The 21,289-nt window shown below is 42.6% G+C and overlaps 2 protein-coding genes and 1 non-coding gene across 4 annotated transcripts; 2 read left to right on the top strand and 1 right to left on the bottom strand.

The window, feature by feature from the left end:
* Positions 1-9,818: 9,818 nt before the first annotated feature.
* Positions 9,819-10,631, top strand: LOC125716575 (uncharacterized protein C22orf31-like). 2 transcript variants are annotated; one of them, XM_048989041.1, is made up of 2 exons: positions 9,819-9,917; positions 10,025-10,631. In XM_048989041.1, the coding sequence occupies exons 1-2, from the start codon at positions 9,906-9,908 to the stop codon at positions 10,490-10,492; spliced, it is 480 nt and encodes a 159-aa protein (XP_048844998.1). In that variant the 5' UTR covers positions 9,819-9,905; the 3' UTR covers positions 10,493-10,631. The 2 variants fall into 2 exon arrangements, with proteins under 2 accessions (XP_048844998.1, XP_048844997.1); XM_048989040.1 differs by having other exon boundaries at positions 9,820-9,917; positions 10,019-10,631.
* Positions 10,632-12,110: 1,479 nt separating this feature from the next.
* trnaa-agc (transfer RNA alanine (anticodon AGC)) lies at positions 12,111-12,183 on the top strand. The gene has a single exon. It is a non-coding gene; the product is annotated as a tRNA-Ala (tRNA).
* Positions 12,184-12,470: 287 nt separating this feature from the next.
* Positions 12,471-21,108, bottom strand: LOC125716545 (transmembrane 6 superfamily member 2-like). Its single transcript, XM_048988975.1, has 10 exons — positions 20,743-21,108; positions 19,639-19,742; positions 18,099-18,196; positions 17,846-17,949; positions 17,358-17,440; positions 16,886-17,010; positions 16,598-16,699; positions 16,200-16,292; positions 15,051-15,170; positions 12,471-14,364 (listed from the first exon to the last, which is right to left on the bottom strand). The coding sequence occupies exons 1-10, from the start codon at positions 20,838-20,840 to the stop codon at positions 14,155-14,157; spliced, it is 1,137 nt and encodes a 378-aa protein (XP_048844932.1). The 5' UTR covers positions 20,841-21,108; the 3' UTR covers positions 12,471-14,154.
* Between the last annotated feature and the right edge of the window lie 181 nt (positions 21,109-21,289).

Raw genomic sequence — 21,289 nt, 5'->3', positions numbered from 1 at the left:
CACAGTCATGCATTATAAATCCACTTAGTCAAACATTTAAAGAGATGCAATTAGTTCAAATTAGAATGTATTGCATAATTAATTCAGTTAGACATCCCCCGACATTGCAGATTGACTTCATGACTGGCATGTTTGTGCTGACCTGACATGTCATTTATTATGGCACCGGTTTCGTGTAGCTGAAATGCAGTGAAATCAGTTCCCATCCTATTCTGAAGGGAGATTTGATCCTGGCAAGATGGTTACCATGGAGATGACATGGTCACCTCTGTTGCACTATGTGAGTCTTGGCTTATTAGTCTGCATTCAAAAGCTACATTCAAAACCTGTTAGTTGGCTATGAAATATTTGCAGAATGAGGTAGCTGAAGTGCATCGGAGCACTGAATGGTACTCAGGATGTTTGCCGAAGCATTCAGCGTTTCCAGATACTTCTGCAGAGCAGATGATCATTTGTTTTTCTTCTACAACACTTCACAGAGTCACATGGTGTTTAATACTGGTCGAATATAAAACCTGTTTGGTAAATGATAAAATTCCGCAGGCTATTATTATGTTAATCCATTTTAGCCCACATCACTTCATCCTAATTTAATTTCGATCTGCTTCCTTGTTGATTATTTTCAGAATTTTTGCATTTTTCAAATGTAATTGCCAGCAAACATCGCTTGCTAAGACAACTGAGACCATGTCAGTAAATGGTACCTAAAAAGATTTATCTAAATAGGTTTATTTAATGGAATATTCATCATCGTCATTAGCATCTTCACACTGCTTTGTTTTTCCAGGCCTGCTGGCTGTAGCTCATTCAGGGGAATCCCCAGACATTTCTCAGCCGGCACAGCATGTCCTGTGTCTGCCCTGTGGCCTGGAACATCTCCTTTAGGAGGTATCCAGGTGGCATCCTTATGGTACCTGAACCACCTCAGATGACTCCTGCAAAAAGGAACAGCGATTCTATTTCAAGATCCCTCTGGATCTCTGGATTCCTGCCCCTGTCATGGATAGTGAGCCCAGCAACCCTGAGGAGAAGCCTCATTTTGGCATCTTGTACTCGTGACCTTGTATCCACAGCTCATGAACAAAGGTGAGCATAGCTAACCTATAAAACATGAGACTGGTCTGGTGACTTAGCTTCCACTTTACCACCTTGGACCTGCTCAGTGCCTGCTAACCGACAGCTACTTAACTGATCTAGCTGCCAATCTCAGGTTCCTTCTCATCATCGACAACATCCTGAAGCACTTAAACCCCTTCAGTAAGAGCAGAAGGGAGCAATCCGCTCTTTACCAGGAGTACAAAGTGGACCCAAATTAATATGTGCCTGTTCTCATCCATGGCGCTTCACACTTGGCCTTGAGCTGCTCATATGCGCGTTGGAGACCCTGGTCAAATGAGGCCAAAAGCACAACATCCTTTGCAAATAGCAGGAATGTCAATTCTAGCCATGGATGCCTTTTCAGCCGCTGCTGTGCTTTGATATCCTGTAAGTCAGCATCACACACAGGAGTAGAGACACAGAGTACCCTTGCCAGAGGCCAACACCATCTCTAAACACAGGCATCGAGGGACCAAATAGCATGCGACAGCGGCCCTAGTAATATATACTCCTGCAGGACCCCCTACAGTATATACCAGGGCATTCAGTCAAATACCTTACACACAAAATACATTCAGTCTGTGTTACTCCGATAAACCTTACTGCAGTTGTGTAAGGGAGAAGAGCTGGTCCACTGTTCCTCTGCCTGTTCAGCACCTGCAATGTTCCCCCTAAACTCTAGGTTCGACGCAGCCCTATTGTATTATGCCATTGCAATACCACCAACAAGCAGATGCACCCACAGCACCCGCAATGTGTCACTGGCTTTCCTAGGATAGTGTTTCTCAAACCTTGTCCATGGAACTAAATTGGACGGATCCACGAATTTAGTTTTATCCCAGTTCCTCAGCACACCTGTAATGTATTTAGAGCTTCTGATTGTTTGGGTCAGGTGTTCTGGGATCTAACCACCAAGCAATCAGCTTTAAATACATCACAGGTGGGCTGGGAACTGGGATAAAACAAAAATGTAGATCCAGTGTGTCCCGAGGATTTAGGAAACACCGTCCTAAGAAGCTGAAAAGTGCAATTCCCCTACAGCTGTAACACACCATCTATTAGGGACGGGCAGCAATGCAGAGGTATGCTTTACCACCTTTCTATGTAACACTAATGAGGTGCATCAATCACGCCACCCCAACAGCATCCAGTGCTTTCAACATCAGATGCATCCCATCTACACCTCCTTTCCACTGTGGAGGCCACTGACCACCATAGTAACTTTAGCTGCAGCAATAGACTCTGATTCACCAGGGATTTTCAACAGCGCCTTCTGGTGAGATGGCGTATTCACCAGGTAAATGAGTTCCTCAAAGTGTTCCTTCAACTACTTGACAATATCCCCAAAGTTGGTCAACGCTGCTGCAGAATACAGCCTGAGCAACGTCTCACCTCCGTTCCAAGAAGCAGTGAATGGTTTCTCAAAACATCTTTTTGCCCAGCCAGTAGTTTCTCTAAACCCAACTCATGCAAAATCTATAGTTCCTGTGACTGACTGAGCTGCAACCCTCCCAGCCTATCTGTACCTTTCAGCTGTTTCGCGAGACCCTAAGCAAGCTTTGCTTAGAAAGTTCCTTTTTTCAGCTTGACAGCTTCCTACACCACTGATGTCTTCTGCTTCTAGGATTACCGCGCTCATACATGCTGATTGTCTACCGGACAAATTTATTTACAGTCATATTCAGTTACTGCAATGCCTGAGGCCTTGGACGTGGTCCGTTCAGACCCCATACTTGTATTTTAGGGGGTGTGACAGTCAGAGTTTTCCTCTCTGCAACTTGCAGTCGTATAGAGGTGCACAGTCCTCATTCTGGGACTTGGGCCACCTGAGGTTTTTTACCATTCAAGAGGTTCACATTTTCAGGTTTATTTCTATGTACAGAGGTAAGACCAGCTCTGTCTATCTGATATTATCTCCTTTGCCAGCTCACACTCTTTTCCCCCAGAGAAACAGGGTTCCATTTTCCCAAAGCAGGTTTTTTTGCCAAAGATCAATAGGGTCCTTATGGTTATGCTTGCTGACTAACTGGCACTTCACTGCATCTCACCCTCACTTCACTGCATCTCACCCTCACTTCACTGCATCTCACCCTCACTTCACTGCATCTCACGTAGTCAGTTCGGGCTGAACCTGGCCAGGTTGCATGGGTAGCTCGGCCATCCAAAGCTTTCTGTTGAACACCCCCCAGGCTTCGCTGCAGGGGTGTATCCTGATAGGCCTATTGCAAGCAGATTTTTAATAAGGGGGGGGGGGGAACATTGTTGGATATTTATTGGACTGTAGGCTGCCTGGCCTATAGACCTGCTCAAGAAGAGAGGCACAACATAACTCTGTGGATTTTTCATACACGCGATACCCTCCAGCTAAGTCATGATCCTCACCGGGGTCGTAGAGTTTTAAGCAGGGAATTACAACTCGTGTCCATGCATGAGGGATTGTGGGTCAGGGGCCATTCAGTCTACTGTGCTAAAGCAGTGTTTCCTAGTCCGCTCCGCAATTTGATCCTGCCTATAGTCCGATATATACCCAAAATATATTTGAAAACACCAGAACTGCATTGTCCGGTCGTAGCCGGTCCACAATTTCGCTCCCTCCAAGTTTCTAGCCCTTGTGGGTCCCCCGAGGACCATATTGAGAAACATTGTTAAGAAAATGTTCACAGCCCATTCTTTTACCACTATTCCTCTGCTGGGAATGAAATGATATTTGTCACAGTAAAGTACAGGCACATTGGAATGCTTCTTCCAAAGTCCTTTATTTGTCATGATGAATGGATTCAGCCAGACATTGAAAAACAAGGCTCACATAGACATCGTCACATATAGACATAGATGAAATTTACATGTTAAAATATGAAAGTATAAAAAGGCTAACACGTGTGCCCAGCTCCAGAAAACGTACAGTTGTCATACCTATCAAGTTTACATTCTCCATTTTATTCTGTTTTGAAAGATACACACATATATACGAGTGGGGAAGTTTGGGGTCTGAGCACAGGATCAGCTGGCAAGTAACACGTCTGCAGCAGGATGATGACTGATATAAAGCCTTCATTAGAACATGCTGCTGCTCATCAACTTCTACTTTACATAAGTGCAGTGGTGATCAGTTCAGGTCCAGAAAGTAACAATCCAGGCCAAGATTTTGTTTCAACCAGCCAACTGAGTACTCAGTGATTGTGACTCATTGTACTCCACTGGTTTGTTGAAACAAAATTTTGGTCTGGATTGTTACTTTCTGGACCTGAACTATCCACCACTGCATATGCGAACGAGGACAGCCCTGGCTGGTAGTGTTGACAGGACCTCAGAGCAGAGTGAGGATACTGCAGTATGGGGTGCAGATTATCAGAATAGCAAGGCAGCACTCTGCGGTCATTAAGCTTTCTTTTAAAATTTTACATGTTACATCACAAGGGGCGGCATGGTGGTGCAGTGGTTAGCACTGTCGCCTCACACCTCTGGGACCCGGGTTCGAGTCTCCGCCTGGGTCACATGTGTGCGGAGTTTGCATGTTCTCCCCGTGTCGTCGTGGGGTTTCCTCCGGGTACTCCGGTTTCCCCCCACAGTCCAAAAACATGCTGAGGCTAATTGGTGTTGCTGCATTGCCCGTAGGTGTGTATGTGTGGGTGAATGGTGTGTGAGTGTGCCCTGCGATGGGCTGGCCCCCCATCCTGGGTTGTTCCCTGCCTCGTGCCCATTGATTCCGGGATAGGCTCCGGACCCCCCGCAACCCAATAGGATAAGCGGTTTGGAAAATGGATGGATGGATGGATGGATGGATGTTACATCACAATGCATTTTAAAATGCCCCGCCTCCAGTTGCACTGTCTATGGAATTAGCAGAAACATCAAGCGACCATCTCTTACCTAAGACCGTATAAAGGTGCCGATTTGCTGCCTGCTTTCGGTGAGGAAATATCCTGATGTTCATTTCCATTCTGATTTGCTGCATAATCAAAGTTGAAATGCTATTTCCAACCATGAATGTTTCATTTAGATACGTTAACGAACTCCCCATTTGGTGTCTTCAGTGATTACTTGGTCAAGAATGTAATATGAGCAATAAGTACACCACCCCCACCATAAATTATATAACAAAAAAAACTGCAACAAAAAAATCTTCATGTTTTTGTGCTTGGAAATAACAGACAGAAACTTGCTGATTATTTTCTGTCACAGCAGATCATCATTGTCAGTCTGACACAGCTGCATGCCAGCACTGTTCATCCAAAGGCCTGGATATCTGCTTCTCTTGGCCCTTTTCATCTGTACCTTCTAATCAGTGTACATTTTGTAGCTGAAGCCACAGCTGTTTTCGTGTGTTTTTGTGTTCGAATATCAAAGGATGGACATGAAAGTGAGGCCAGAGGACCCTGTGGCCATTTTTGGCTAATGAAAGCAATTTCTGATCTAGCGTGCCGAGATCTTACGGATCATAGCCTGGGATTGCAACCCTCTGATGCTGTGCTGCTGTCTGCACTGTCTGCTTCGTGGCTAGAGGGGCTATCGGGACCTATGGGGCTTCTGAGGAGGCTGGCCTATTGGTGGGGGGAGGGGGGGATAAAGTGCTGTTCTTTATAGCAGTGCTGCCCAACCCAGTCCTCAGGCACCTGCTAACAGTCCATGTTTTTTGCTCCCTCTGGCAGGAGCTGGGAGGGAGCAAAAATGTGGACTGACAGGTTGGGAGCAAAAATATGGAATGACTGTGGGTCTCCAAGGACCAGGTTGGGGAACACTGCTGTATAGCCCTGTTCTCCCTATCAGCCCATTCTCCCTCCTGGCCTTGCTGTCTTACTTCACTGGGATCTATTCTTCCTTAAGATTCCACAAGATGAGCTTCATTGATCCCGGGGGGGGGGGGGGGGGGGGTGGGGGGGGGCAATTCTTTTGCATACAGCAGCAAAGTGGGTAAAGTGTAGACAAACAATCATATAATGCAAATAAGATTAAAAGGTACATAATATACAAACATACCATCCAGAAAAAGAATATTAAGCAAATAAACAGATATAAATAAAAATAACATATTAGAGGGCATATGCGCAATATGAAAATACAACAAAGACATGTTATGGCTGGGGCTGAAGGGCTGCCACAGGGAGAAAAGGAGCGAGAAGGAGAGAGAAGGAGAGAGGAGAGAGAAGGAGACAGGAGGAGAGGGGAGAGAGAAGGAGAGAGGAGGAGAGAGGAGAAGAGGGGAGAGAGAAGGAGAGAGGAGAAGAGGGGAGAGAAGGAGAGAGGAGAAGAGGGGAGAGAGAAGGAGAGAGGAGAAGAGGGGAGAGAGAAGGAGAGAGGAGGAGACAGGAGGAGAGGGGAGAGAAGAAGAGAGGAGAGAGAAGGAGAAAGGAGGAGAGGGGAGAGAGAAGGAGAGAGGAGAAGAGGGGAGAGAAGGAGAGAGGAGAAGAGGGGAGAGAGAAGGAGAGAGAAGGAGAGAGGAGAAGAGGGGAGAGAGCCCCACAACTAATGCCTGTTTCACCCATGAGGCTCTATTCAAGAGACTATTTGTGGCTGGCAGACGCTGAAGAGCCTCATCCAGTTCATCCAGATGGCAAAACGGGCGCCAACGCTGTATATTAACTGCACCCCCATTATGCGTTTCATTATGCATTCATAGAACATTCAGTGCACCTTCATAAAGAGCATTCATAAGCAACGTATATATGTCTTAACAGCTTTAATATACACGTTAAAAACAAACATTATGTAATAACGAACATTACATTCATATATTCATGCTTGTTATTAATGCATATTAAAGCTGTTAAGGAATATTAGGCTATTACCTGTTGCTTATAAATGTTCTATGAACGCATTGTGAAGGTGCACTGAATGTTTTATGAATGCATAATGATTAATGAATGCATTATGGGGTGCAGTTAATGTAAAGCGTTACCAAACAGACTGTAGGCTTAAACTTCACAAGATGAGACTATCGTTGTACCTTTGAGCCAGGTCCTGAACCAGAAATGGTTACATAATATAAATTGTGGGCTGTGTTGATTACTGTTTCCTGCATGCTCTCTAGGTATCCTGTTGCTCTACTACAGGATTAGGAGCATGAGCACCTGTCAAAACCCCATGGAGACACATCTCTATGAGTCTACGAGAGCACTTCTTTACTGTCGGTGTCCGTTGCATCTCAATTGACTTGAAGGTGTGAGGTGCATTCGGGAAGAGGTCCAACAACAGCCAAAGATCCGGGGTTTTGAGGGTAGCTTCGTCATGGTGGCATGTCTGAGTCTGTGTGTGGGACAGTGTGAGATGCTTCCCAGCTTCAGGGCTACTGTATGTCTGCAAAATGGATTCAGGGGGTGACACGTTTCCCAGAACACCATGACAACCTGGATGGCTTTCCTTGACAAGTGAGAAAGCTTTATTGCAGTAGACAGGAACTGATATAAATAGGAGCGAAAGCAGGACTTGTAATATGCTGTGTTATGCTGGGGCTTGGAGGTTCGTGAAGGTCGCCGGTGTGAATCCAAAGGCCAGCTGAGTGTCACCACATTGCCATTGAGCCTCTGAGTGAAGCCTTTATCCCCAAAAGCTACTTTGGGGTGCTGGATAAATGGCTGACTCTATGGTACAATCACAAGCTGAGCTTCCCCCCAACCCCACAGCCCCAACATTCCTGCCCCAAAACACATCAATATAAATAAGTCAGCCCACACACATTCCACCTATACAACAAAAGATTCTTCCCAAAGTATTTATTTATTCAAAAACCACCAAAACATTAGCACAACAGGATCAATTCTCCTATGTGCTCCTCCCATTAGTAGACAGACCACCTCATTTAGCTAACAGCTAAAAAAACTGAATAATGCAACTACATACACTAATAGATGGTAAATTAATCACTGCAGTATACTGAGGTAGGTAATGTAGGGAGCAGTACAAAAGTTCTTGTGCAGTGGCTAAAATAACTATTGAGAAAAATAGGCTATAAGATCTGTAAATCAGATTATCTGCTACAGACACTTAATATTACTTCACATTCAAAGTAGTTATCTAGCTAGGCTAATCAAATCAAAAATTAAATCATGCCTTTTATTGCCACATCACTAGAAGAAGTGAACTACTCGGTGAAAGTCTTGGATTATGAGTTCCTCTCAGTAGTGCAGTAGGTTAAATGAAAGCAAATTGTACACTGTCAGTCAAAACTTTTTGCACATACTAAGATTTTTAGCAAGTTAAGAGTTACTAAAAATACACTCAATATTCTTTACTAACAAATACATTTACAGTATGTTCACTATTTGAGCACCTTCATTAGCAAGAAAACAGGTTTTCCAGAAATGCATTGTGCAAAGTACTGTACTTTCGACAGAACCGTGCCAAACATCAGATTTTGCTTCATTGCTATCTTGTGGTGTAAAATAACTACACAGGAAGCCACGTTTCCATTCCATTGGCTCAGCCACCGGCACTTTTCTTCTTCCCACCACTTCCAGTTTACCAGGTAAACTATCTTTAGTTTAACGTTAGAATTGATTCTCAAAAATGAACCATTCAAATCAAGAGTCGATATTTCAGGATTGATATGCACATCCCTAGTTGTGACTATTGAATTAAAATTACTACAGACCATGCATTCATGCTGGGGTTTATATGAGGAAGAGGCTCAGTCCTCACTGGAGACAATCAGGAAATTTACTGAAGAACATAGAAAACTACCCACGTGAGTACTCAGACCACGGTACAGGCATCAGCTATGTGATCAGAAATCACAGGCTGAATATCTTCCCAAATCTACTTCACCTGTAATTTATTTCTGGCAAAAAAGGTCCAAATCAAATCACAGATAAATCAGTATTTTCTAATCACTTCAAATTATTTTTAAAGCAACACTGCCCTCAGTTATCATCAATGTAAAGACCAGTACAGTATGTCACAGCACTGAAAAATGAGCCTGATTTCAATTTTAACACTCTGAAAGTCAGATATGCTTCAAGTACACATTGACAGCATTACAATTGCAATATTAGTTTCCGAAAAAGCTTCTGAAAAAATGAAAATAATCAAAACTGTGGTTAAACTGACTACACAGACACTCCTGAACACAAATATGAGTGGTGTGGACATTTACTAATATGTTCTAGAAGAGTGACACAGTGGACTCTGGCACTGCTGCCTCATACCTCCAGGGCTGGGGGGGGAGGGGGGTGCATGATCTCACCATATTAGATAGGAATCCCATAACTACTCTGGACATGCAGTTTAGCTGAGTGACACCATTTATATGCCTACAATGTATGACTGGGTATCTCCCCTGCGATGGTCTGGCCATCCCATCCAACGTTAGGGATGGGGTACAGCCTCGTGCCCTGCGCTGCTCAGTATAGGCTCCAGGCCCACTGAGATCCTGACCAGAACAGGACGATGGAAGTTGGGTTCTTCCAGAAGAGCTACTTGCTCTTTATTCATAATATGGTACTGTGCAGTGCAAATGGCAGACTGACCAAACTGAACATCTGTACAGGATTTACATGTAAAAAGGTCATTCCTGCCAGCTAGGCTCCTCCACAGCCAGGCTAGATATTTATTATGCTATTTATTATACCATTTACCAGCACATCAGTTGAGTTTAAACTGTTCATACAAAGATTTGTTGTTTACTTTGGGAATCCATGGTGCCCAGCATCTTAAATCATCGCAAATATTCTGCAGTGTTATCACCAGTATTTTACAAATTTGAATCATAACAGCAGACAGACAGACTCCTGACCATTCTTAGATCAAGACTGATTTTCAACTCCTGCTGAACTACTGTGTTTTCTACAGATTTATTTTGGATTTAAATCCACATGATGAAGGACGTAAGTTTGAAGTTATTTTGGCTAGGTTTTGTAACTTCTCTGGTTAAAATATCCATCAAATATATCATGCATTAATTTCAATATTGTTTCCAAAATGTGAGTCTCAGGTTACAGTGATTCAAGAGGCAGATCAGAGGCAGCAGAAGGCCCAGGACGAGCGTCGAGCCCTAAATACAGCGGATCTCCCGGATCTCCAACCCTTACCCCCAAAGGATCCCACAGACGCAGCCTTGGAGGCTCTTTGGGAGGCCAGGAGGACAGAGCCGCTGAGGATCCACGGGCGCAGCGTGGAGGAGTACAGGGCGATGTACCGGCGGCTCGTGGAACCAAGGCTGCTCTACCCTTCTGGCCGACCTCGCCCCCACTCCCTCGATCTGGGGCGCAGGATAAAGCAGCGCCTGTGGGTTGCCGTCTCCTGCCCGAAATTCACCGAACAGGTGGGAGACAAAAATAAAATTGACATCATGGAGACCTCTGGCAACCCGGGGCTGAAGGGTTATGCCCCCCTGATCGAGGTCGATGTGTGGGACGAGCCCCCGGCCAAAGAGCCTCCAAAGAAGAGAGCGAGACATTAGTCCCTGCTCTATGTATATAATGTATATATGTAAATAAATGTAAATATGCATGTATCATATATAGGTTCAGTTAAAGTAAATATATATACGTTAAATATAAGTAAGTATATATGTAATATTTAGGTTAAATAAGTAAATATATGTAATATATAGGTTAAATATAAGTAAATATATATGTAATATATAGGTTAAATAAGTAAGTATATGTAATATATAGGTTAAATATAAGTAAATATATGTAATATATAGGTTAAATATAAGTAAATATATAGGTTACGTATAAGTAAATAAATATAAATATATTTTAAAAATCAACTTGGTGTGCTCCTTTCTTCTTGTGTATAAGACCATGGTTTGACATGAGTTCATTTCAGTCATACCCGCACGGATATTAATAAATGCTACCACTGCTGGTTGACACGTTATCACATTTTATTCACATTTTATATATCACATTTTATTGAGACAGTCTGTCTTTTCGGGACCGTCATTAGCACGCTAGCGGCTAATCGGCTGAATTTCCCTTTTTTTACTTTGGGCCTCAAGCTATCATAGCATTGTTTAAAATGAAGACGTTTATGTTGAAATATCTCTTTTAATCGACATGGATAATGTTTAAACCCAGACGGGTAACCCAGAAAGCTGGTTTAGTTAGTAACCATGCAGCTGTGTTAAACCAGGTAAACTGACGGAAACCTGCGATTTCCCGTCAAATATATAGTCTAAGTCAGTCGGTACCAAAAGTTACTAACCTGAAGCTAACCTGGCCCCGGACTTGACTAAACAAGTTCAGGATAAACTTGTGGGTTCTGCTTATCCGGTATTTAACGGATATATTAAGATATGACCTCGATCATAACTTAATATAATCATTCTGCGCTGTTATGAAAGCAAACGTGGAATTTCTGCACACACGTACAATCCTAATCTACCTGGAATCGGTTCCATCGTATGTACATAAAAGTCATAACTTTAGCTTTCTGCCTTCATTAAAACTCATTTTGTTCTTTTTCTTGCTAAACAGGAGAGGGTCAAACTGCAAAAGCAAAGATTTTTATAGAATATATTGCTGCACATTCATGACGCATTTATGATGGACTTGAGACACAATCCTTCATTCCTATCCAGTGTAGTCCTGCCGCCGTACCTTTCATTCAGCAGTAATTGTATAGGCTAAATAAAATAGGAATAGTTACTCATATTTTCAATGTCCCCAACCAAACAAGACAGTGAAATGTTTGTAATTAATTTGTAATTAAATTAAACATCATGATAATAATTAGTTTTGTTTTTAAAACATATTCATAATCAGCCATTTTTAATCAGCATTTGCACTCTCACTATTAATAGTTTTTAATGACTGAATCGTCATATATTTAATTTATTTATTTATCTATTTATTTCTTTTTCGGAAAAGAGACTCATTAACATTATGGCGGGCACAGAATTCAACATTACCGTGCCATAACAATGCTTCATTTTACCCAGACCTCGGTCATAATCCAAGTCCTCGCAATCACGATGTATACATAACTTTATATTCCCTTTGCAAATGGACTGTAACGAGTAGGAATTCACCTACAGTCAACAACACTGTTCCTGCGGTACCTGCAGTGTAGGGGAATTAGCTCAAATGGTAGAGCGCTCGCTTAGCATGCGAGAGGTAGCGGGATCGATGCCCGCATTCTCCAAGGTTTTGGTTTTCTGTTCCCGAAAAAATTAAATAAAACGTATGTACCTCATTGTATGCGTCCGATTGTTTCGAGACCAGACCTGTCGCAAATTAATCCTGATTTAGTAACAGAATGCTGAGCCGATATATTCATTTGAATGCCCTTCGTGGAAGCTGAGGAACATCGGACATATTGCATGAAATTCATTTGTTAGCTCAAGTTGTGTTGTCTTCAACAGGTTTTGCAGTACGTAAACAATTTCACTGTGCTTTGGCCAGTTTAGAAAAAATAAAACGACAGTCGTGTATTACAAATATTTTTTTATTGTATTCATTATTTTATAATGGACATCATAAAGCAAATTATTATAAACATGACCCATCGACTGAAGGGTAGGCAATAGGCTATTAATTTATATGAATGACAAGCTGCCCATGTATTATATTTACAATTGCATTCACCATAATGAACATGCACAGACAATAACAACAGAACGAACACAAAATGGAATAAAGTTCCATTTTCCATACAGTCAGGTGAACAGGGAAGACAGAAGAGGCTTAGCACCTCCCAGTGAAAAGACAGTGAATTACGTTTTTTTTCTGGCTGTCTACAACAGAACGAGGATTTAATATTTTCAATACAATTCACAAGCATATTCCAGTGGCTTTTAAAGTGTTACATATAACATGCCTCTTACAACATTTAGCCAGGATAGACTGCAAACTTAACCATGCAGGACCTCGAATTTGTTGAACCTGGGATATCATGGTTTTTGTTGTTTTTAGCAAGCATTTGAAATTCAGTGGTCTTCCCAAACCTCTGAAGGTTATCTACATCCAGTAAACATTTTCAGAAACGTTGAGCATTTTGTAATCATGAAATTAAGATCATACGCAATGTAGAAAAAAAGGCAAAATAATCGCAATGGGCCATTTTCTGATTTTATGCTCATGACCCAAATGGACAAAAAAACATGGGAATGGCAATAGAAGAGTTAGGAAAATGTTGTTTTCCTTGTTTTTGCATCTGCCACAGTACAGTCGGCTGGAAACTTTCTAAAAGTGATTTTCTTGTATCTACAAGACAAGACGAAAAGGGCAAAGTGCAACAGCACATAGTAGATAGATACACACTGTGGCATGACCCAGAAAACCACACAATGACGATCCTTTGTCATTCATTGATATCTGATGGACCTCTGACTTTGTTTCCTCAGAGGTAGACTAACACACATCACCTCCTTTCACAATCCAGTCCACAAGGTACGTGAGCTCACAATAGTGCAAAGGTGTGCTCAGTGATTCAATGGCTTGAATCAAGTCCACCTTATATTCTGTTCTCTTCTGACGTCTGTATCAATTACATTTTGGAACAGTCTAGCTTCACTTGCGTGAGTTATATTATTAACCTGGTTATCCTGGAATCCTGCAGGTATTTTTAATTGGAAAACGATCCCTGGTGGTCTGGTGGCCACTGGGAATGCCGTGCTTTCACCACTCACCGCATACCGGAAAACTGGAAACCACTTTTTCTCGGGTTAGGTGCATAAACAAGTACTCTAGAACACTCTGCAGTACAAATGCTGTGTTGTGGGAGAACTGTGCTACAACTGAAGTTTCAGAGACGAAATCAACCTGGTTGAGGGGGGTGCAATGTGGATTTATATATATTCAGGTGTCACAAACCCATGAGTCATTAGTTTCTAAGATAAAAGGAAGTTATTGCTAATGTGCTGTTAAAAGTCCAGTGGTCCAAGCAGAGAGCAGAAATGTTCAGTAATGTCGACATGGTCGGTAGGAAGCAGTTTACTGTTGTGAGAAAATGGGATTTGGTTTCAGTGATGCATCTCCACCAGGGAATCATAGTGGATTAAATAATCTCTCACAGTAACCTGTTAATTTTTGGTCATTTTTTTGGAGCGTATGGTTTCTTTAATAAGGCTCGGGTGTTTGTTTTATGTGCGTGTGGAGGGGGGGGGTTGTTTTGTCAGTCACTCTTCTTCTCTTTGGTGACCCGTCCTGGAGGGACGGTCTTCATGAAGAAGGCGGGGCTCCAGAGGCAGCGGAGGCCCAACAGGAGCGGAGCTGACACATACGCCAGGTTGACCAGGAGCACGGCCTGCCACATCTCCTCTGGGATTCTGTAGGTGTAGGGGGTGCGTGGGTGTAGCGACGCACTGATGTGGCACCACTGCGCCTAGGGGTGGAGGTGGGGTTAGAGGTGCAGTGGTTAGACAACACTGAGCTTCACGATTACTTAAAGGTACCAACAAAGCAACAGCAAGATGAAGAACATGACTGATGTCGTTAGCTGCATGTTTTATACAAGCAAATAAAAGAGCAACGGAAGACTTTTCATGATATTTCTCATACAGCACAGACGTAAACCAGGATATGTCAGTGTATTACTGACATTTTTTAAATAAAGGCCAGTGCTATGGAAAAAAAACTTAAAATGTATTTTGGACATTGATTCCATAGTTCTATCCTCTGTACTATTTTGGTAGTTCTGGGGGCAATTCTAGGACTTGACCAATAGGGGGCGCAGCCCTTTGAAGAATTCTGGGATGCCACGATTAAACCTGGGCTTTATGAACCCTTAACGAAAAAAACGTGACAAGTCACTAAATAGTTGCTAATGTGCTGTTAAAAGTCCAGTGGTCCAAGCAGTAGCCCCCTAAACTAATAATTGCAATCATGTAAATTACCTTAAAAATGACTGAAACACGGGATTTCTTACAAAATGTATCAAATATCGTTTTGGTTTGTGCTTATGAGGCTAACAGCACACGAGAACGTCGCACTCATTGTCACCACTGCGGGGCAGAGAGCTCACGAGTGCATTTATAGGAAGTTATAGGCGTGCAGGTAGAGTCATGTTACCTGAGCCATGAACCCGGCGAATAACACCGTCCAGTCCAGCATCCAAGTGCAACCAGGTGTAACAAGCCCATAGACAAATGCAGCCATCAGTGGTAGGCCATAGAATAGGTAGACCAGCATCTGCAGAAAGCAAAATATCTCTTAGTATTACAATATTACATAGCGTACTGCTCAGAATCAGAGTCTGTCCTTGTTCCTCACCTTTATGTTAACTATGGAGTTAGCTGACTGACACAGGTTACCTACACTAATAGTAGACTCTGAGTATAGAGCAATGTTTCCCAACCTGTTCCTTGGGGACTCACAGTCCACATTTTTGCTCCCTCCCAGGTCCTGGTGAAAAATGTGGACTGTCTGCAGGTCCCTGAGGACTGGTTTGGGAAACATCGGTGTAGAGCATAGGAGACATGGTGTAGAGCATAGAAGACATTGTGTAGAGCATAGGACACATGGTGCAGAGCATAGAACACATGGTGTAGGGCATTGGACACATGGTGTAGAGCATAGGAGACATGGTGCAGAGCATAGGAGACGTGGTGTAGAGCATAGGAGACATGGTGTAGGGCATAGGAGACATGGTATAGAGCATAGGAGACATGGTGTAGGGCATAGGAGACATGGTGTAGGGCATAGGAGACATGGTGTAGGGCATAGGAGACATGGTATAGAGCATAGGAGACATGGTGTAGCATCGAAGCGTGCTCTGTGAAGCTGCCACAGCCGCTGTGCAAACAGTCATTTCTTCTTGTCTTGTTTGCAGTGCTTCTGTCATCATCGGTATTTGGAAATTTTAGTCAACGACGGTAATTCGGAGTCTACTTTTCCCTCACACTGTTTGGCCCCTGTTTGGACCATGCACATGGTCGAGCCGATTATGTTATCAAACTCCGGTTGCATTACAGATGACCAACTGCTTTCTCTTTTGTCAGAAAACGAGTCATGATAAGATCACCGATAGCGTGACGGCTCAGCTGACAGAGTCTACCGGAGAATGACAAGCAAGTAGACCTGCCATTTTCATGCTCTTCCCAGGCAAACACCTTTACTGCTCTGCCTTCTTAAAAAAGAAAACAAATGTTGCAGATATGTTTCTAAGCTCTCCAATGGTCTATATTCTTCTGTGATGAAAGGTTAATTCATCTCACTCACCATGACCCTAGGATAGCCAACTGGGTCCTTCAGGTATGGTTCATATTGGTAGATGTAGTTAAAACAGGAATCCAGGGGACAATCAAGAACTACCTGAGTGAGAGAGAGACAGAGTGAGAGAGAGAGAAAGAGAGACATAGAGAGACAAGGAACATTGTCTGGCAGGTGGTCACAAAAACGACAGCTGCTCTTAAAACATCTTCAGACTTCACAGTGGCTCTTTTTCATCAGCCCTGTGTGACACTGTGCCAAATCAAATATACTAAACATGAGGAACCTGAGGTATAGTTTATGAAACAATTGATTTTTTTACAGACTTCCCCTTTATGCTGAGCTGTCTGGGTTATTGTGGGCGACACCCGGATCGAATAAAAAGCGCCGCATGAAGTGGGACTCACAAGGCCCCGGAACACCGTGAAAACCATCACGCCCAAGAGGGAGGTCACCAGGAGCAGGTCGATGGGCCGGGTCAGGAGGGTTTTTCTCTGTACAGACTCGACCTGGAAGACAGGCAACAGAAATTTTAGCAAAAGTCGCCAAGTGTCATGTACAGTGCAGCTGATGGAAAGCCAACAAGCCTAAATACAGCCTTTGTGCTGGTGGAGTCATACCTCATGCTCTGCCCACCCACTGCATCCATGCCCCCAAAGTCCCACCCCTGTCGTTGGCCCGCATGGTACCCTCACCTCATCAGCGGGAATCACCGGCAGCTCTCTTAGGCTGGAGAGCAGCGAGGCTGCCACCCACACAGACCCCAGCAGGAGGAGTACGTTCAGCCAGAAGGCTGGATATATATTTGAGCCGTATTTGCCTGAGGGTGTGACAATTGGAAAATTACCCATTTGGAGAAAACCAGCCCTGTGGACCTCATAGTGCATTTCATCCTATTGAATCATGACGAGATTATAGAAAATACTATGAATGAGTCTATTTTCATTGTTGCATAATGATAACCAGCAATACGAAATAAACCCGCCTGGGGAGTAACTGCGAGTAATCAAAGCATGTCACAGTCACAGTGGTGTTGTATAAGGCAGAAGCAAAGACAACCCATCTTAGTCCTGCTGCACAAATGTCAGCCATGTTGCTCCAGGAGCACAATGCTAACACATGAAATGTTCCCTTATTTAAAGCTACAGGACAGAGAATGGGCCTCACCAATGACACTTCCAGGGATGAAGACAGACGTGCTGGCAAAGGAAGAGCCGGCCCAAAAGAGCCCCATACCACGGTACTGGTTCCTGCAGAGTGACATTGAGAACCTTCATTCTGTTACCTGTTTATTAAAACCATCCATCAATCATTGTTTCCCCTCCATCAATCATTGTTTCTCCTTCAAGAAATAGCCTTTGTAGTACATTTTATCCAGTGGTGGAAAGTTCAGGTCCAGAAAGTAAAAATCCAGACCAAGGTTTTGTTTCAACCGACCAGTTGAGTACTCTGTGACTGCGACTCTTTATAGTCAAATGGTGGGTTGAAACATTTTTTTTTTTCTGGATCTGATGATCCTGTTCTTTGTTAGGCTCACTGTTTACTCAGATCTTAAGGAAATGGGCTTGTGTAGCACTGAGCTGTGACTTAAAGATTTCATGACTGTAAAGTCTGGGGACCAAGGACAGACACAGGACAGTTGTAGTGGTACCTACGCCTTTGCCCTGTGGTGCAGCAGCAGAAGATACAGGAGGAAGTGCACCACACCTTCCCAGTAGCACATCATGATGGCATAAGCGGTCACCATGCATGGCTCCCCCTTCATGGTACATGAAAGATGTCATTAGAATGATGACCCTTTACGTTATCCCCCTAATCCCATAATCCTTTGCTGATAGTCCACTGGCAGGCGAGTTGGGTAAGTTAGTGTATGAGCTTGAGTTAAGTGCGTCATTCATTGGCACTAACCTTCCTTTGGTAAAATCCCACGAACCCTGACGTGAAGCCGTCCTGTTCCAAAGCATTGGTCAGCTTCAAGACTGACGTGAAAGCGAACTGGACACACACTGCGAGAGAGACAGGAGCTCACTGTAATGTTCACACATGTACACAGACACAGAAGATATGCCCAGCTCTCCAGCCAACCTCAAGAAAAATTGGGCAAATTTTATGTGTGTGCTCTGATAGTCAAATTATTCCAGTTACTTGGAAATTAATTACAATAACAGTTCCTCATTCACACTAATGTTAACTTGCCTTACTTGTTTTCCAGCTCTCCATAACTGGCAAAATAGTCACCTGATACGCAACTGCTAGAGAATACTGGAAAAAAAATATGGTAACACTTTACTTAAAGCACCCATGTATAATGCATTATAGATACCTTCAAAATGCATGTTAATGCATTGATGATGTATTATAAACACGCCTATAATTATTTATAAAAACAGACATTATAGCCATATTTATTAAGTATAATCAACGCTATGTGAAGCTCTCATGTATAATGCACTATTAATTCTTTCATAATAATGGCTTATACTGACCATTATAATGCATGATGAAGGTATCTATAGTGCATTATGATGTCTACTTTAAGTAAAGTGTTTCCGAAAATACTGACTGTTTGCGTGTTCTGGTTGAAATCACTGCCATGGCGGAAATTCTTGTGCTGTGTGCTTTGAATGTTAAGAAGGACATTTGAGTTTCCAAAGTAAAGACCTAGAGGAGACCAAGCTGAACTGTAGTCCACCACATGTGTGTCTCTGTGCTCTTTATATGTGTCCATACAGACACAGGCAGGTACAGATATATAAAGCTATTGTTTATACTGCCTGTTGGATTTCTGTCACTGTAGAAATGGATAAGAATGTTTTCTGAAACGGCTGCGCAAGGAAGGGCTCGTGCCAGAGTGGGAGGGGGTGGAGTTTGGTGGATGCGCTGCGGTGTGAAACAGCGAGAGCGCCGAGAATCAGGAGGACAAAAAACAGGAAGTGCACTTTCAGCTGGAGGCCGCCTGCCTTCTCACTGCCCCATTGTGAAGTCTCATTAGCGACGGGATGACAGGCTAACTGAGAAAACATCATCATAACCCCGCCACAGGCACAGTGTCTCTTTAAGTGTGACTGTTAGGCCTAAGCTTTATTTGAGCGAGATCTGTGCCGCATTGATTTATTGGAAATACTAAAATAGTTACTCTCCGTGTGATGGGGGTAATTGTGTGTACTTGCTCCCTCTTGGGCTCTGTGTTTAAATCTCTTCATATCCGTTGCAGCTGATAACAGCTGTGCAGCGTTCCAGCCTATCATATTTTCATTTTGCTGCCCTGCCTGTATCCTGTTTTGCGGCATTTCCCTCGTCTCGCCGGTCGCAGTGGAGCCATCGGTATTTTTCATAATCTTTTTGTTTTATCTCGAATTGCTCCGCGGCTCTTTTTCATTACGATTTGGGGCTGTAAAAATCTGATCCGCTCGCGTCTCACAAGATCACACCTATCCTTGTTGCTTACCGTAGAAGAGGATATCTTTGGGTTGTTTACGCTGCACCGAGAGAAACGCAAGAAGAGACATGGCCCCCGATACCGCCAGCCCGGTGCCCAGTATCACTAGCGGCCTAAACAGAGAGAAAGGAAAGCAATGAACAAATAAGACCTCAGAAAGAAATCAAAGTGAGTTTACTGTGTTAAAATTGACACGGGTGGCCAGTGAGCTGTGTATAAGTATTTAAAAGTGTGAAGTTAGAAACAAGGTTCTGCAATATAATGAACACAGAAAACTATTGGAAACAACACAAGGGAAAAATGAAAATAATTAATATATATATATATATATATATATATATATATATATATATATATATATATATATATATATATATATATATTCCTTTACAGTAATTCATTTCTAATGTATACTCCTGAAAAATCCAAGGTCAATCCAAACCAATTTCTATGGAAAAAAGTATTCCTGCGACAACAGGACCGTAGGGCTGCCATTATTTGTGCGCCCAGAACCTGCTTAATAGTCAGCGTTCACATTTGACCGCCTGGGCTAAGGGCTTCTTCATATTTCGACCCTTTTGAGTCGAGTGCTTCATTTATAAATTTGAGAAAATAACCATAAATTATCCCGTTTTGCCGGCAAATATAAGAAAATTTACTAAATCGTAATGGCCTCAGTAAAATAGAATGCCTGCCGGGTAATTTTACAGATCATTTGTTTTTTTTATGTCCACGTGGTGGTGTTAATGGAAAAAGTACCATGAAGACGTTTTATTGAGAGTTCATTCCGATTCTTAATACGCGGGTATGAGGACAGCCTTGGCAGGTTCGCTGTATGGATCCGCATAATAATGAACTCCAATAAAAATAAAAATGACTGCACAGTGTCATTAAAGGTAATAAGTATTATGTGTACCTGTGGGCCACACACATACATGTTCACCTCAATTACACTTTGAATGGACAGAAAACAGTTCGCCCAAAATTATCTGATAATTAATTTGATAAACGGGAGTTATTAAATATAAAACAAAAACTAGGCCTATACCAAATAATATTCTATGAAAATAAATGCCATTTCTTATGAGGGGAAAGAAGGAAAGTTCGACTTACTCATGAAAAGTTGGAACGTTGTTCATAACGTATAGTAGCACCGGGGTCGACAAAGAGACAAAGAAAACGCATATTTCTTGATATATTTTCATCTTCATTAAAGGAATAAAAAAAAAACTTATCGATGTTTTTCCGCAATCCAGCCCTGAAAGGAACTTAAATAGGCCTACACAAAAATAATCAAATGACCTAATGTTTGGAAATATAAATACAAACGTTAGACATACAAATATAGTAGTGATTATATAAAAATAAATGTCATTTTGGGTGGTGTCTGTCGGTCGCCGTTCGCTGACCAATTCATATAATAAAATGAATCCTGAAATACACCGTATCAGGCACGAGGCTGCGTCATATTCCACGCGGAGCTCCTGTCAAAGTCCATAATCGATACGGCGGACTGCAGGAAAGCAGTTTTAATTGTCACAAAACAGTTCTCTTGTAGAGCGTTATACCTAAGGACGTATTGATTTTATTTTGAGAACATCGATATTCAGAACATATATATTTCAAAACACACCAGTTTAAATGTTAATATATTGTTACG

This window comes from Brienomyrus brachyistius, chromosome 21, assembly GCF_023856365.1.
Source record: "Brienomyrus brachyistius isolate T26 chromosome 21, BBRACH_0.4, whole genome shotgun sequence".
Lineage (NCBI taxonomy): Eukaryota > Metazoa > Chordata > Actinopteri > Osteoglossiformes > Mormyridae > Brienomyrus > Brienomyrus brachyistius.
The sequence above is the reverse complement of the archived record's forward strand: the minus strand, read 5'-3'. Positions and strand labels throughout refer to the sequence as shown.

What these genes read in the sequence shown, in the direction of transcription:
- LOC125716545 (XM_048988975.1), bottom strand. Translation starts at nt 20,840, where the DNA reads ATGAAGATGAAAATATATCAAGAAATATGCGTTTTCTTTGTCTCTTTG. An exon ending in TCACGGTGTTCCGGGGCCTT is followed by an intron (nt 16,293 to 16,597) that starts GTGAGTCCCACT and finishes TCTCTCACTCAG; the next exon opens with GTAGTTCTTGATTGTCCCCT. An exon ending in TCGCCGGGTTCATGGCTCAG is followed by an intron (nt 14,365 to 15,050) that starts GTAACATGACTC and finishes CTCCACCCCTAG; the next exon opens with GCGCAGTGGTGCCACATCAG.